This window comes from Spodoptera frugiperda, chromosome 17 (assembly GCF_023101765.2).
Source record: "Spodoptera frugiperda isolate SF20-4 chromosome 17, AGI-APGP_CSIRO_Sfru_2.0, whole genome shotgun sequence".
Taxonomy (NCBI): domain Eukaryota; kingdom Metazoa; phylum Arthropoda; class Insecta; order Lepidoptera; family Noctuidae; genus Spodoptera; species Spodoptera frugiperda.
The window spans coordinates 4,844,214-4,861,367 of NC_064228.1; the positions used below are offsets into that span (position 1 = coordinate 4,844,214).

The 17,154-nt window shown below is 35.0% G+C and overlaps 2 protein-coding genes across 3 annotated transcripts in view; one reads left to right on the forward strand and one right to left on the reverse strand.

Moving 5' to 3' along the window:
- Positions 1–217: 217 nt before the first annotated feature.
- The window catches only part of LOC118276822 (irregular chiasm C-roughest protein), a 113,614-nt gene continuing 96,677 nt past the window's right edge, over positions 218–17,154 (reverse strand). The window contains exons 17-22 of one of the 2 annotated variants that reach the window (XM_035595389.2): positions 14,593–14,782; positions 7,222–7,320; positions 6,483–6,569; positions 5,579–5,676; positions 3,995–4,088; positions 218–2,827 (exon numbers count right to left, since the gene is read on the reverse strand). In XM_035595389.2, the coding sequence (XP_035451282.2) occupies positions 2,790–2,827; positions 3,995–4,088; positions 5,579–5,676; positions 6,483–6,569; positions 7,222–7,320; positions 14,593–14,782 (606 nt within the window). In that variant the 3' untranslated portion in view covers positions 218–2,789. Of the gene's footprint in view, positions 2,828–3,994; positions 4,089–5,578; positions 5,677–6,470; positions 6,570–7,221; positions 7,321–14,592; positions 14,783–17,154 lie in introns of both variants that reach the window. The other variant, XM_035595388.2, reaches the window with a different exon arrangement.
- LOC118276823 (uncharacterized) lies at positions 10,568–13,633 on the forward strand. The gene is made up of 5 exons (XM_035595390.2): positions 10,568–10,686; positions 11,230–11,386; positions 11,822–11,955; positions 12,552–12,707; positions 13,361–13,633. Exons 1-5 carry the CDS (start codon positions 10,632–10,634, stop codon positions 13,495–13,497), a joined length of 639 nt encoding a protein of 212 aa, XP_035451283.2. The 5' UTR covers positions 10,568–10,631; the 3' UTR covers positions 13,498–13,633.

Here is a 17,154-nt window from a genome sequence, read left to right on the forward strand (position 1 = left end):
ATTCGGCGATTCTTTATACTTGAATTTATTTATTTATTTATTTATCTTTGTTCTAGTTTAAAATTATAGTAAATGTGCATATTTACTTGTTAGTTAAGTTTTTATTTTAAGTAAGTAAGTTTTTATTTTATTCATTTTATCTGTGTCATTGCTAAAAAAACCTGTAAAGAGGTTAGCATACGAAAACAAAAATGTAACATGAATAAAAAGACGTGTATTTATTCAAAACTTTTATTTGCCCCATTTTTCATTCAGTTATCGACTCCAAAAACATTTTGATTAATACTAACAGTACAAATATTTCTAAATTATATAAGTACGTCAATTTCAGTAATCTAGGAAACGCCTTTGGACTATTAATAATGATTGAACCTACCTATAGAATAATAGAAACAAAACGTGCAAAAAATAAAATGACAATTATTTTTATTTTTATTACAAAACATAAAAATTTGACTGAATAAAGTGATAAAATTAACATACAAATGACACACAATGATAAGAATGCAAATGATTAACAAAATTTAAAAATGTTAACACATTAGTGGACAGTACTTTTTCACAGGATACATCTACTGAGTTACTACTACTTTTTTTATAGAGCACGCCAGTAAACGAGCTGACGTATCACCTGATGGTAAACAATTGCCGCTGCCTATAGACACTTGAAACACCAGAGGCGTTACAAGTGTGTTGCTGGCCTTTTGGGGTTAGGAATTTAAGAGTTGTTGGGAAATCGGGGATTTTTGGGCCTCCGGTAACCTCACTCACACAACGCAAGCGTTGTTTCACGTCGGTTTTCGGTGAGGCAAAGGTGGTTTCACTCCGCTCGAGCCGGCCCATTCGTGCCGAAGCATAGCTCTCCCACACTTAACGTCATTCGTTACTGCCCACGAACGTATTAATGTCGTATAAATAATTAAAATATGTAATTATAATTAGGTAGTATTTACATAGCCACTAACTCAAATTCTACACTAAAATTAATTTTTCAGTCTCAGTCAGAAAATTTTCTGATGATATTTTATTTACATAAAGCTATAATATACTTAATTTTATTTAACACAATATTTTTATCTGAAAAACACAGTTTTAGGCCCATAAATAAATTGAATTAAAATCGATACTTCGAGGTGGAAAAATTTAAAACTAAAACCTTATTTGCCGTATTCAGATACATTTAATGATTACTTAAACTATTCCTTAGTAACGATTTTGTTTCGAAAACTATTCCGAAAGCTAAGGACTGGGTTAAGTAACAATTAAATGACTCTAAGTACGGCGGTAAGACTTATTTTACAAATTAAACATTTAATACAATTTAAAATTAAACTTACATTTAATCAGTTTTTACTTAAAAAAGATCTCTATTTTCCAAGAACACGCCCTAGATTTTATCCTAACATTTTTATTTATTAAAAAAATTGTAATAGTAAATTTAAATTTCTAAGTAATTACAACGTAACTCAAACTTAGAACAAATAACTTAGAGATACTTAACTTAAAATATTTTTCTTTTCTTTGACATAAAACACTTAAAGCTTTTTAATTTTAGGCTCGTTTGTCAAAATTTTGACGTAATTAAAGTCGTGAGAAGTATACTTAATAACGAGACAGTTTTTTGCATCAAAGTTTTTTTTTAATTATCTTTGCACTAACGCTTAGTAAAACGATTTTTTTCTTCTTAATTAGTACGTGGTCTTATTAGTTTTTTTTTGTCTCAATTATTTGATTCTGTCTAGATATAATAACTTATTAGAAGAATTGAAGGCTTAATTTGTTGATGAAGCGCAAGAAGTATGTAAGATTCGTTGTAATTGATATTCTATTGTCTGCTTGCATGGGAGACATGAGTGAGGTTATGTATTATGTATGTATGTATGTATGCAAGGGAACCGTGTGCTGGTCACTCTGCGTCGATTTTTGGTATTGACGTTATGAAATAATATATCATAGGACATACGACTTAAAGTTCAAATTTAATTGACAATTTAAATGCTGGGTTGGAGCGGTGCAAGTTATGTCTTTTATATTAAATGTTGAAACTAAATATTACAAATAAATGTATAACAAAACTTCAAATATCTACTTTTTTTCATGTATTATGAACGTGGGAATATTTTTAAGTGGGAATATGTTCTTTAGCAATTCCAGTATCTTAAATATATTATTGTTTGATTCAGCAATTAATTTGATATATTATGTTTTTAACATTAGTGCAATTATAATTAAAAATGAACGACTTGCATCGCGTCTACGACACGGTAAAATATTTTATCTTTAAGATTACAATTAACCTTACAAAGAGTTTTTAGTTACATGGTAACTTAGAGTTGTATTTTTAATTTAGAAGAATAACATCTATAATTTTTTTATAATAACTATCGTGAGACATACTAAATGAACAAAAATCACACTTCACAAAAGGATTCTTTATCATGATGAAGTAAACAATACAATAATGGAGAAAAGTCTCGAAACTAGTTTGATTTTCGTCTTTCGTTATGTCGTGATTTTTTATTTTTGAATGAATAGTTTTTTTTTTTATTTCTAGTTGAGATCTTACTAAAATCAATCTATTCATTTAGTAATAAAAAACAGAACAACTCATTATATCATCTGCGTTATTACTATATTACGACGAAATTTAATTGCTTCACGTTTGGCTTCATCCCTAAATCAATTTGGAAATACAACTCTAAATTACCATGTCCCTTCCTCGTTTCAATTTAAAATCTTTTTAACATTTAAAAACATTTGATGTATTTTACCTAACTACTGATCATTAATTAAACATGCGTCCCCGATGTCAGCTGGGACCCATTACCTGGAAATGGAAAGCAATATTTATAAAATGCAATGTTATATTAATAAAATTACCAGACTGCCTCGTTGGTCGATTGATGGCTAGTGCGACTGCCCAGGTCGAGCAAAGTATTACAGGACTTTTTTCGGTTCTTCGATAATTTCTCAGTAGTAACACGGAGTCAGGAAATACGCACAATATATGGCAATAGGCTCACCCCCCATGTTTTTATCTACTGGCTTACAGGAGTTGCAGCGGTATGGGATGTTGTGGCAGGCTTGTCCAAAAAAAGGCTCACCCCCTATTACATGGGACTTATAACACAAATGGTGAAAACTGGGTGTACATTGTATAGCGTCATTGTGTGCCGTAATGTGCACCTCAGCCTACCCCTTCGGGAATAAAAAGGGGTGACATTAATAAAATTGAAAGCAATATTAATAAAATGCACCGGCAATCATCGTTTATTTTATCTCGCATAACCCTTAGGGGATAGGAGAAATAAATTCTGGCTTATGATGATTGTGATTGAAAAATAAATTTAAATTATCGTCATCTGTGTGTGATGAATGTAATTCGTTGAGGGGTTAAACTGAGGCAGGGATTAAAATATTAAATTTAATGATACACCCGTGCATAGGGCGCGTCGCGTCCCGCGCGTGCCTTAAAGAGTCATCAGACCACCACAGATGGGGCCCAGTACGGCTGATGCCTGATCCGAAGTTGCGGACAACATAACGGGTTTACTGAGGCTCCGTCTCGAAAAACAAGATAAGGAACGGAGTAGTTTAAGAGTCTAAAACTCCCTATAGCCTCGTCTAAGAAGAAAGAAATCATTGATTTATTTTCCCCCCTTAAAAAAAGACTCGATTTTCGATTTTGGAAAATTAGTTACGGATAAAATCCTACCGGAGAAACGAACCCAAAAGCTGTACGTCTCATTACTCAACCAGTGTAAACACTGTAATGATTTTAATTCTTCTAAAGGTTTCTGAGCATTTTATTTCAACAATTTTAAAATGTGACACCTACTTGTCACCAGTTACCATTTCCTGGTAAAAGATGAACTTAATGATGTAAAGGAATGTTAGAATTTGTACTTTATTTATATACAGTTAAGATACAAATTCCATCACCATTCCAACAATGATAAGGTTGAAAATCCTCCATCGTAATGCTACGACTTACCTTTGGTAGTGATCTGATTGGACTGCAAGTTTCCTTGACTGGACGGCGGAAGTATATACAAAGCTCCTGAAGACTGCGAAGATGATTTAGGCACCTGAACAAAATTGAAACTTGTATAGTCTAGATAAGGTTTAGTTTTGAATACTTATACATAGCACAGAAGGAAATGAAGAACTTTGTGATATTGGACTCATAAAATAATGGACTTGAAATTAACATACTCGTAAGTATGGTAAGTTTTTATCCTTCGATTTGATAATGGGCTACACATTTAGTCTATTTTAATACAGTAGTTTTGTACCTACTTTAATACAGTTTGCTTTAAGTTTAAAGTAATCAAAACGAGAGCGCATTCGGCGCTCTGATTGGTTGGTTTATTCGAGCCGGCCAATCAGAACGCCAAACGCGCTTTCATTTCGATTACTGTAAACGTAGAACAAACTCATACTAATGGTACTGATTACAATGAAACTCACTCCAAACAAACTGAAAGACAGAGCTTACCTATATTAATTGATTCTAAAGTCTATAATAAATATATCACAAATTAAAAAAATATTCTGCATTTTAGACCCTTCAAATACAAACTCGACACAACAAAAAATCATGACTCACATAGCAAAATGAACCTTAAACACAATAAGATATTATTCCCTAATTAAGTCGGGTAACCATAACACACATTAGACCTTTGGGTGTAATACGAAAAGTTAGTGAACACTAAACGATAGCCAACCTTTACTAAATAATATATTCCATAGTTTGCTAACGACTTTTGAAGCTTAAAGTTCAAAGTTACATCTAGTGGCCAAAGCGAATATTAAGTTACGAATTTGTGATAAAATTTTAAAGAGGTATGTTACTGAAATGTGTCTAGCATAGCTGTATGATATTATTATAGGAGTAGGTGTTTCATATTTTCTGTGCGAAAGGAACAAGTTTTTTGTTAGGGACAATTTTCGGGAAGTTTTTTCTGTTTTATAATGAAGTCCGCTTATTTATTAAGAATTAAATTATTGCTAATCTAAGTAATAAAAATTAAGTGACCATTGAGTTATCAAAAATTTATATAATATTTTGTAAATTATTAACATGAAGTTTCGATTAGACTAAGTAATTGCTTAAATGGTATTATGGGCGGAATAAAAAAAGCAAATAGAAGTGTGTGTGTGTGTGTGAGAGAGAGAAAGGTCAGATAACATAAAAAAAGAAAATCTTTGCCCGAGGAAGGTATAAAGTCTAAATAACTTAATCAAGGAGGAAGAAAAATTAAGGAAATGCGATTTTGAGGCATTTGTAATATAAAACTGAATAGAGATTTAAAACAAAGAAGCTAAACTTACTAAGTGATTGGCCAAATGGTGTTATGGGCAGAATAAAAAAGAGAAATAGAAGTGAGAGAGGGAGATAGAGAGAGAAGTCACAAAGCTTTGAAAAAGATGGTATCTTTTGCCTGAGGAACAAATACATAAAGCCTAAATAACTCAATCAACGAAGTATATCAAATAAAAAATCAATAGCGACATTTAAGACATTTGTGACATAAAACAAAGAAAGATTTTAAAACAAAGAAGCAGAACTTACTTGAGGCTGTGCACCACTGTTGGTTGATGACGATGACGCCATCGGACTGGTGACGGGCCTCGAAGACGATGATGATGAAGGCGAAGTTACTGATGGCACTGTTGAAGAAACAAAACGATGTAGTTGGTGTTTCTAAGTAACTATTTTATTTAACAATGTGATGTATCTTTATTTAGATTCAGTTACTTAATTACAGGAAAAAATATACAGCTTACTATAACTTAAAACTAAAATAAACATGAATAACAAAAATAAAATAAAAATATTTTAAAACTGGAATCTGTTAATGTTTGTGTGGCGACACATTGACAAGTGACAGATGACAGAAGTCGCACATAGACTATCGACGAGCAAATCAATGGATGACGTCACAAGTATCCTGCATCGCACATATTAAGTTTACATGCGAATTAACACGGATAGAAAATCCCAACGAACAACTGTTGGGCAGAAAGCCCGCCAGGCTGATCACCTCGCCTGGTCGGAGGATCCTCCTTTTCTTAGGGAACTTTACTCGCTGTTTCCCTTTCGTGGGTGACTAAACAAAAGACAATGATATTAAAATATCTAATTATTTGCTAAAACTTTACACGCATAACGACATGTGATGAGAGTGTGGATGTGAGACTGCAGTGAGTCACTGAACTTTTTAAAATGCTGTATCCAACCCGCTTATCAAGTGACGACATTGGGAAAACCCCTTTTATTTGAAGGAAATTCATAGAAGGAGGGCAGGGAGGTCTCAGCCCTGCAGAGGGACGATCATGGCTGAAATCTAAATCATAGTTCAGCATTGGACAGTTGCCAACTATTCATTAAAGTTTTATAAAACTTACCAACAAGTAGATCAACCACATCTTAAAAATAAAAGAATAAAAAAAGCAATAATTACCATATAAATTACCTGGTGGATGACTGGCATTCCTGACGGTGTAGTAGGGAGGGGGTGCGGGCTTCCCAACCGGGTTGGTGCTCATTTGTTGAACGTATGCTGCGGACAAACGTTCTCATTAGCTTGGAAAGAACAACTGTATCTCTAACAGTTGGAAGCAATATTATTTATCGATAGTCGCAAAAAGTTTAGTAAAAATGTACGTCGTTGCTAGCTATTATCGACAAATACTATTGCTTCCAACTCATGGTAGAGGTACTGAGTATAGATAACATGAAAGAAAGTTTACAAAGGCAGTCAATTTTGAACTCTGGAAAAAGAAGTTAGAATTACTTATACATTGTTGTCACAGATACTTTTGGCCCGATCTTAATCGATCGCAGACTTTAAAAAGATATTATAACGGTTTTAATAAATAATTTTGTTTAAATCTTTTCTAAACTATCAGTGGGCGGGTAAATTATCTGTCTCCGTAGTACGAATTTGCTTTACGTTAAAAGTAATCGAAACGAGAGCGCGTATGTTCGGCGCTCCGATTGGCCGGACCGAATAAACCAACCAAACAGAACGCCGGGTTACACGTAAAGCAAACTCATACTAAGGGTAAAATACGTGTGATTAATAAATAATAGTTATTTTTACTTTTTAGATATCGATCTTTTTTAAACGCGAATAAAACCAAATCCACTTGACACATAATTATATAAAACTAATTTTATTCAAAAGAGAATAGAGTTTAAAATCCACTTACCCACAGGAGCACCACCTCTCAGATATGGATTCCCGTAAGTAGCAGCATATCTTACGTCTTCTCCTGTCAGAACAACTCCTGGACCAGACATTGGAATCACTGTGAAAGAAATGCCTGGTTAGTATTTGTTGTTAGAGCTGTAGGATTTTTTGTTTAAAAGGTATAATCATCCTATGACTTCTACCGAAAAAATGGGATTAACATTTAAAATTGTTAATAAATGTGACATAATATATGTTATTGTCTTACTCACGTACCTGTTTGACGAGGATCTCGACTAGTTTCAAGCCATGCTAGAGGCTCATATTCATGAGCAGCATTCCGCGACAGACGACGCGGCGATTATCGCGCTGCTACTCTATCTCCGAATATGAGCCTTTAGCATGGCTTGAAACTAGTAGTTGAATCAAGCAGTTACCTGAGTAAGCCGATAACATAGTAATTAATGTAGTATGTCTCACGAAAGTTATAATAAAATTACATTTAACAATTGTTTATCCCAATTAGTACTCTATTATAAAATACATAGAATTTTAAATTATAAATAATTTTATCAACATACATAATATACACTTATTTAGACGTCATTGTCATCGAGTATTTTGTTTTTAAATTAGTTATTATTTTCTCAGCAATTAATCAGTATGTATTGTTTTATTAAAATTATTTAGTTTTTGTAGACATTGTTTCTATTCTTCAAACAGACATTTAGAAATGGGTAAGAATGTTGGTCTGTCCGTTTATTAAATATTTTTAGGGATTTCCTGATGTAATCTATAGGTAGTCTTGACTATCTTGTAAAAAGCAATACGTGAAATAGGATTGACAAACGTAACTATTTTAAAGGAGGTAAAAATCGACAAATCTAGGCTTCTATCCACAGTCTGCTTGCAAAGGATCGTGTGATACTTTGGCCATATTGCTCGCAGAGCACACACACACAACGTCACGCCTTTTTATCCCCAAAGGGGTAGGCAGAGGTGCACATTACGGCATGTAATGCCGCTATACAATGTACACCCACTTTTCACCATTTGTGTTATAAGTCCCATGTAATAGGGGGCGAACCTTATCACTATCACCCATATCCTGGACACAATTCCAGACTCCGTGTTACTACCGAGAAATTTTCGAAAATCCGAAAAAAGCCCAGTAATACTTTGCCCGACCCGGGAATCGAACCCGAGACCCCTTGTTCGGCAGTTGCACTTGCGACCATTCGACCAACGAGCCTCGTAGAAATGAGGTTATAAACGACCAGAAAATGATACATTAAAATGTGGACTAGTGGCAACGTTTTTGTAGTATGATAGTATATATAGTTTTTCTAGCGGTCTCATATGAGACCGCTAGATGGAAAATAGAGAGAGTTGTGGTTTGTAACGTCACGCGCTCCCGCGTGAAGTGTCAGGGCGCGTTCACATATAACGTCCGTTTTAACAGGATCCGTTTTAACGAATCCGTCGCTACTGGAGATAGTATTCACACAGCATTTAGAGGATCCTTTTTAACGGATCCGTTGCTACTGGAGGTGATGCAGGGCGAGTTCACATAGAACGTCTATTTTTACAGGATCCGTTACACCCCGTGCCAAGCCTGGCGCAGTTCGATCCGATAAACCGATCAGTATACTGGATCCGCTATACTGTATTATGTGTGTACTGGCTCATACAACTACATACGCTAATAACACATACGTTTTAACGGACCCGTAAAACTGATTGCTGTTATTTTGTCGAATCGGTATTTTTTACTGGATACGGAATACTGTATTATGTGTGTTGTTCGGAAACGTCTGAACGAACATAAAACCTTACGTTTAAATACTTTTTGTTTGCTGGCTGGCGACGGAAAAAGTGACGGCATCAAAGGGAAGATCGCGACTCGCCACTTTCGCCCGAGCAGCTGTACTAGCATCACATGTACGCATCGCGCGCATGCGCGCATAAAAATTATTCTTTTGTTTTCTCTTCCTCATATTTTTCTCATATATTTTTATAATCCGTTGTATAAATATACCAGTACCTATTATACAGCCCAAGTATTTCTTTTCTTAACATGTGTACTGGCTCATACAACTACATACGCTAATAACACACACGTTTAAACGGACCTGTAAAACGGACGTTATATGTGAACGCGCCCTCACGCATTATTTTAAAGGGAAATCCAGTTATGACATTGTCTCTTTGTATATTATATTACCTTCGTGACTTTACCAGTGTTTAGTAAAAAACCTACAATATTAATGTATTAAGTTTTTATTTTAGTTTATTAATCCTTTGTGTATAGAGTCATACGTAGGTAACATTATTACGTAATATCTTCGTAATATAAATAACATTAAAAACGTATGCAAATATGATCATCAGATTTAAGTTGAGATTAAAGTTTCTTAAATGATTTCTTCGTTCCTTGGTTAGTAAAAGGAGTTGGATGAACAGTTTCTATTCCAGAAGTGAGAATGGGTATCTACCCAGTCAATGTATTTTATTCTTACTGAATTCTATAGACCAGATAAGAACTTAGGTTAGAATTTCCTGGAATGAAACTAATTAGATTGGACGAGAACTGTTGTGTATACTGATAATTATATTTTAGACCATGATTATCGAGCTATGTATAATAATATGGCTAGCTACCACACACAGGAGCTATATACTACAATAATAATAATATTTTCAATATATTAAAAAATCTAGTTATATTTCGTAAATATCCAAATACTTTATTTCAGATAAACATTTATATCTGTTAGTAGTTGTAAAAAGCTTAATGTTAGAATTAATTTAAATTTAATTAAGTATATAATGTCTTTGACGTCACAGAAATATATGTATATTTGATAGCTGTGTGTAGTTACTCAAAAGTTTGTATTAAAAAGATGCTTTTCTATCCCTTATATAATAATATAATACCCGGAGATGCAGATTACCTAGCGGGTTTACCAGAGCTCCGGCTCGAAAAGCAGGAGAAGGAACGGGGTGGTTTTTAGTCAGTATGAGTCTGACACTCTCTCTTGCCTCGCCCAAGGCGGGAGAAGTCATTGGATAATTTTCCTCACTCAAAAAAAAAAAGCGGGTTACCGGGGCTCCGACTCGAAGAGTAGAGACGGAGTGGTCTTTAGACAGTAAAGGTCTAACACTCCCTTTCGCCTCGGCCAAGGCGGGGAAGGCGGTCATTGGATAATTTTACCCCTCAAAAAATCCTTACTATAATATGTATATTATAGCTAGTTCTATCAAGTTACTCGTTTACACTTTTTCTTCTCTATTTTTTATTAATTTCATACAACTTTATTCGTTATTGTTTTATTAAAAATATTAAAATTAATTTACATTTGACGTAATTTCATAGTATAAATTCGACTGCAGGATAATATTACATTATTCATACGTTTGTCCATCAAGATGTTCACTGCACTGTGTTTTGTTGTTTCTTTGTGTTGTGTTAGCTCTGTTCTATGTGAGTATTTTTCAGGCAGTTAGTTACGTTTTCTTAAATATTTGTTATTAGTTTGTTCTTATGATTTTTGAAGTGATATATAGCAGTGTCGAGGTTACTTTCTATGATAGGGTTAGTAGACAGACAGGGTATGAGAATTAAAAAACATATTAGACAGTCAGTTAGATAGTAAAAAAAAAATTAGACAAGTATATTTTATTTGTCATAATTATAAAGTTACCATACTTAGATAAAATGGAGTTAAGTTTAGGACTTAGAGGAGTTGCTACCTCACGATACCCTAAAAAATGTGGTAAATCGTGACGGCACTCGAATATTATGTTTCATCTTTTTAGTTGATAAATTTTACATATTTCAATTATAAATTTACTCAAAATTATGGTCTTCAATCCATAGTTTACTACTCGATTTCGTGTATAATTTAAAAGCTGTAGACGCCAATTTCGCAATAATTTTCCAAAAACTGGGAAAATCGATTACCTCCACACACGAATACGGTTTGAAAATTAATTATAAATTAATAATTTTCTCTTTCTATTCCAGGTGGAGATGCACCATTTCAAAAAGCCGTTGAGGATGCAGTGAAATCTTCTGACGTTATACATGTGGACGTAGTAAAGGCCAATCTGCCTAATTTCTCCTACCAAGCTAATGATATGAATTATATGGGACTTAAAGACTGCGCCATTAGTAATATGAAGTAAGTGAATATAATAATTTGATTGCCTACCAGAGATGTGCTATGCTACGGTGCGATGGATGCGTTTGCCTTCCACCAATCATATTCATTGGTACACATAGCTTAGCACTGGCGGAAACTATGAATTGGACAAACTGGGACTTGAGTGATAGGATACTTTTTATACCATGGGAATGCGGGCAAACCCACTGGCTGAAGCTAGTATTACAATAACTCTATTCACTCCTACACTATTCCAAAAATAAGGAAAAGCTTATTCCTGTTTCCATCAGGTATCGTTCCAAGATCAGTATTGTTAAAGAGCTCATTTCCAAAACGCCTAATTTCATTATTTCCAACCCAGGAACTAAACCTAACTACATACTTTTTACTAGGCATTTGTGTGTGAACCAACGTTCATAATACAACAATTTGTATTAATTAATTATTTTACAGAGTTGAAAAAGACAAATCAAAGTTCCAGTTCGACTTGGTATGTCCTAAGATTATTATAACTGGACATTACGAAGCGAAGGGAAGCTTGTTGGATCAAATGGTCAATGGGAACGGCAAAATGAAGATTACTGTTGGTAAGTTTTGTATAGTACCTACACAATAAGCGTGAGATTTAACTGAGGAAGAGTCATAATGCTTTGGCACAATGGGTCGGCTCGACCGGAGTGATACCACGGACTCACAGAAACGCGAATTTATGCGCAAATGTTTCGTGAGGTTACCGTGTCTCAATTCTGACCAATCACCCCAAACCCTGAATCCCCTAAAAATCCACAAATTCCTAACACCCAAAAGGTCGGCAATACACTTGTAAAACCTTAATGTTTTGGGTATCCATATGCAGTGCCGATTGCTTAGTATCAGTTGCTCTGTCTGCCCGTTTACCAACTTATCCCATAAAAAACGCCATGTCTTTTAATTCTCGATAAAGTGCGTAAATGTTACACAATCTAACACTCACATTTCCTCAGTTATGTTAAGAGTCTCTTGTAATAAGAAAAACTAAACTGGCAACAATTCGCCCTAACCAAATTCCCAAAATGCGAAATAACACCACTGACGCATTCCCCAATCCACGTATCGAATTCAAGAACCCATACTCGACAGTTATGCAGTGACCACTCAACCAATAGAGTAGTCATAGCAATTGATAACTGATTATTTGTTTCAGATGGTTATTTATACACAGTGATTTGTAATTATGAAGAAAAAAATGATGAAAATAATAAACCTTACATACACATCAAAGATTTCGAAGTAAAGAAGGAATCTAAAGGCTCCATAGTCTTTGGGTTAGCAAATTTGGCAGATGGGGATGCAGAAAAATGTAAGTTATTAAATTATCTACTAATTAGGAAAGTCATGTCTTAATGTACCACCAATAATCTGGAAATACCAATAGGTGTTTCCCAATGCTCCCAATAGCAGTGAATGTCATGTGGCTGATAAGATACTTAATGATAATGAAAATTGCCATTTTTATAACCATCAAGAGCCTATAAGTGGCCACCGCTGACCTCATACTTTAAACCAAAGATCTCTTCTCGCAAGGAAAAGGTTGGAGTATCAAACACCATGTTTGCTCAATGCCGGTTGGCAATTTTAAAGTTCAGATTGCCTCATAATGTTTTCCTTCACCTTCAGTGGTGTCTAAATAATCTTGGAAAGTACATGTAACTCGAAAATAGTCATTTTGGTTTTGAATTCTCACGCAGGAGAAGCGAGCGTTTTATACCGCCGGGACACAATTTTATAGTAATAGTTATAATTGACTTGTAAAAGGTACAAATTTGATCCCATCTGGCATATCATTTACTATATACATCAGTCCCAATTTTAAACCCCTTGATGAGAGAACAAAGAGAATTTGAAATATAAAACCCCGTAAAAAATAAAGTAAATAAATTGTAACTTTTTTAGACCTTTATAATGTTGGCCATATTGAAACCACATAACTTATAAGATGTTTTCTGTTTTCAGCTGAAGCTCTTTTCAAATATTTCAATGCGAATTGGAAAAAAATGGAAGAGGTCGTTCGCAACCCAGCCCTTGACGCAGTTTTTGCAGTTTTCGTCGAAAACCTGAACAAGAACTTGAAAGCTATGCCCGTTGATTGATACTTAAGAAATTAATGGTTTATAATAAGTATAGTATATTATTAAATAAGCATGATTATTTATTTATTATTATGAAAATCTTGATTGACAATGAAAAACCATAAAAGATGATTTGATTAAACTGCTTTAATTTTTCTTTACCGCCTCTATTTTTTTAAGTCAATATCCCTAAAACCTCCTAAGTCTAAAATTAGTAAGATGAAACCCGCACTAAAATCAGTTCATCCAAACGCGACATAATTGCGCAGAAACATACTTACATAATTACGTGCGCGATAACCTCTTTTTTTTTGAAGTCAGTTAAAAATGAAGGTTGTTAAAATATAATTATTTGATATCCAGCACCATTTATGTAATGTAAGATTTTCGAATCAAACTACAATCTAACAAGAAACTTGTTCTTCCGAAAATAGCACCTTTAGGCAGACAAACAAACTGTTCAACTTCCATTAGTTATTATTGTAACCTTTAAACTAAACGCTTTATATACATAACTGGAAGTAAATATGACCTACATATAATTAAACCATGTATAACATAATTATATTACACAGAAAGTACATACAGGCAGACAATGGAACGCCGATTGCTAAGAATCTTTTTTTTTTTTTTTTTGAAGGGGGAATATCATCCAATGACTTTTCTCGCCTTGGGCGAGGCGAGAGGGAGTGTCAGACTCTTACTGACTAAAAACCACCCCGTTCCTTCTCCTGCTTTTCGAGCCGGAGCCCCGGTAAACCCGCTAGGTAGTCCGCAGCTCCGGATTGCTAAGAATCTTACATACCTCTTTCACTTAATCAACAGACATCAACAAAGATAGGAACAGGTAGTGCTTATTAGCTTAAACTTTGAACAGAGAACAGAGAAAAGAAACGGAGACTTCCTTAGTACTATTTTTTGTCGGACATCTGCTTAAATAATGTATAGAAGAAATACGATACATAAATATTTGTTACAACAATATTCACTGCGTTTTTAGCTTGTTTAATAATGTTTGTTATTTATTAAGCGTGTGTGTGACGTGAACAATAGGTTTTGTCATTCTCGAAATTAGATCTTAAAATAAAATACATAGAGTCCATTTCATCAACTTACCATCAGGTCCAACGATGCCTCCAAGTCGGCCACAGCTCTGCTGCCGGTGTAAGGAACCACAGTGACTAGGGTATGTAGACCCATCAGTGCTTCTTGAGAGAGACCCTGATAGGGAATCTGATGGTACTGGTGGGGCGTAGTCTCGGGAGTAGTCCACGTATGGCACATAGCCGTTGCTTTGGCCGTGATGCTGTCGACAAAAATTGGAGATTAAAACTGGATTCAGTGTTTTTGGATGAATTACGTGACATTTAAGTGTGAGAGAGCCAGGATTCTCACGAATGGGCTGGCTCGACTGGAGTGATACCACGGCCTCACAGCAAACCGACAACGGTTCCGAAAACGTCACTGACATCACGTTTGCTTTGTGTTTAGTTATATATTTAGGGAACTTACTGGAGGCCCAATCACCCCTATCCCAGTCCCCAATTCTTCAACAACTCTTAAATTCCTATCCCACAAAAGACCGGCAAGGCACTTTTAACGCCTCTGGTGTTTCGGGTGTCGGCGGCGATCGCTTATTATCAGGTTATCCGTCTGCTCGTTCACCCGTTCAAACCATCAAAAAAGGACTGTTATTGTATAGTCTGAGTAATACTAGCTTAAACAATTTCAAATACAAAACCTAAATTCGGAAACGATTTTGACTATCACTTAATTTCATTTAACTTTTTATTACATATAATAAAAAATAAAATCAACGAACCCATCAGAATCTGACTTGATGCCCAAGAAAAAAAAGCAGCAAGCATAAGAAAAAATACAATTTGTATCTTAAATCAACGCTACAAAAGTACTCTTTGACTTGCAAACATTTCCCATCGTCGTTCATAATTTTTAATTTACTTCTTAAATTACAAAAACGAAAGTTATTATTAGATTTCAGTAAGCTAAAACAAGGTACCTTTGAACCTTTTTATCCTTGCAGAGTTGTGAGCGAGTTCGTTATAAAATAAAATATAAAGTCTCGTATAGACTGCCTCCTCGGTCAACTGGATGCAAGTGCGACTGCTGGGCAAGAGGTCTCGGGTTCGATGTTAGGGTCGGGCAAAGTATTACTGGGCTTTTTTCGGTTTTTCAAAAATTTCTTAGTAGTAACTCAGAGCCTGGAATTGTACCCCGTATATGGCAACAGGCTTACCCCCTATTACATGGGACTTATAACACAAATGGTGAAAAGTGGATGTACATTGTATAGCGGCATTATTTGCCGTAATATGCACCTCTGCCTACCCCTTCGGGGATAAAAAGCGTAACGATACGATACGTACAGACAAAGTGAAAAATGAGAACGAAATATCTGGAAGAATTTGACATCATGTATGTACTAGTGCATACTCGACTACCGATAAAACTATACACAACTAGTTTATCATGACCTCGCTTTGTTTTATCTTTTCGCATATTAGAGGGTCAGTTTATACTGGATATGTTCAGCTTGATGTCTTCTAGGCTTCTCGAATTATTTTCTCATAAATCGCTATTGTTATGCTTTACTAACTGAAATTCTATCCATGTATAAAATAACACTTTCACGAGAAACTGTAGGTTGCGTTTTTACTTGGAAAGCTTATTTAAAGCTTATTAGCTTGGTCTAATAAATTTCACAGTAAAGTGTGTTTTCAGAATTATATTAAAAACAAATGACATGATTTTTGCGCGGGAGGGGAAAGCGAGCGCGCGTCGGCGGCGCGGTGGCGGGCTTCGCGCGACTCGTATATACAGTGTAACGGTGCGGCGTCGGCGCGGCGACGGCGCGGAGACGGCATCGTGTGCACGAGCGCTAAAGCTGACGTGAGCTTGTTTCAGGCATTAAGTATTATTCGGTTGTTGAGAATTGGTATGTTTTCAATAAATCACATCACACTAATAATATATGATAAATGTGAAAGTATGTTTGTTTGGATGTTTATCCGTCAATCACGGTGAAACTACTGAACGTTTTTAATGAAATTTGGTATACAGAGTATGAGCTGACTTCGGTGATACGATACATCTTATCCTACGGGTGATGCCGCTGGCATAAGCTAATTGTCTGATAAAATAAGTATGGTGATAGTGTCCGTAATTACATAAACTGCATGTTTGCCAAACCAAATTCCATCACTCAACATTTCTTCAAAGACAGATACACAAAGTAATCAACTCAAGAATTAAATCTGGAAACTTCTCCTCAACCTACAAACTGCATCAACCATACCGAAACAAACTTCAAGCATAAAATGAAATTTAAAAATCCATCCAACACGATCTTCATCCCAAGAGTTTGCAGTCTAAATATTTAATTTCTAATTCCACACACCTTGCTCCGGTACATTCTAACAATAAATCTACTTCTTACTGCTGGCCTTCCAAACACATTGAGGTCGGTACCAAGTTTTAACCAGATTTGGCTAAATAAAGTAGGTATAGTAAACAGTATTTTGCTGCTCTTTAGGTATATGCTTTTAGATTCATGAAGAGCCATGCTTCAGCACGAATGGGCCGGCTTGACTGGAGTGATACCACGGCCTTACGGAAAACCGACGCTAAACAACGCTTACGTTGTATTTCGACGTGTGA

Bases quoted from the DNA above. Each gene is read 5' to 3' on its own strand.
- LOC118276823 (XM_035595390.2), top strand. From the start codon at position 10,632: ATGTTCACTGCACTGTGTTTTGTTGTTTCTTTGTGTTGTGTTAGCTCT. The intron at 11,387-11,821 runs GTAAGTGAATAT...ATTATTTTACAG, and splicing joins TGCGCCATTAGTAATATGAA to AGTTGAAAAAGACAAATCAA. The intron at 12,708-13,360 runs GTAAGTTATTAA...TTCTGTTTTCAG, and splicing joins AGATGGGGATGCAGAAAAAT to CTGAAGCTCTTTTCAAATAT.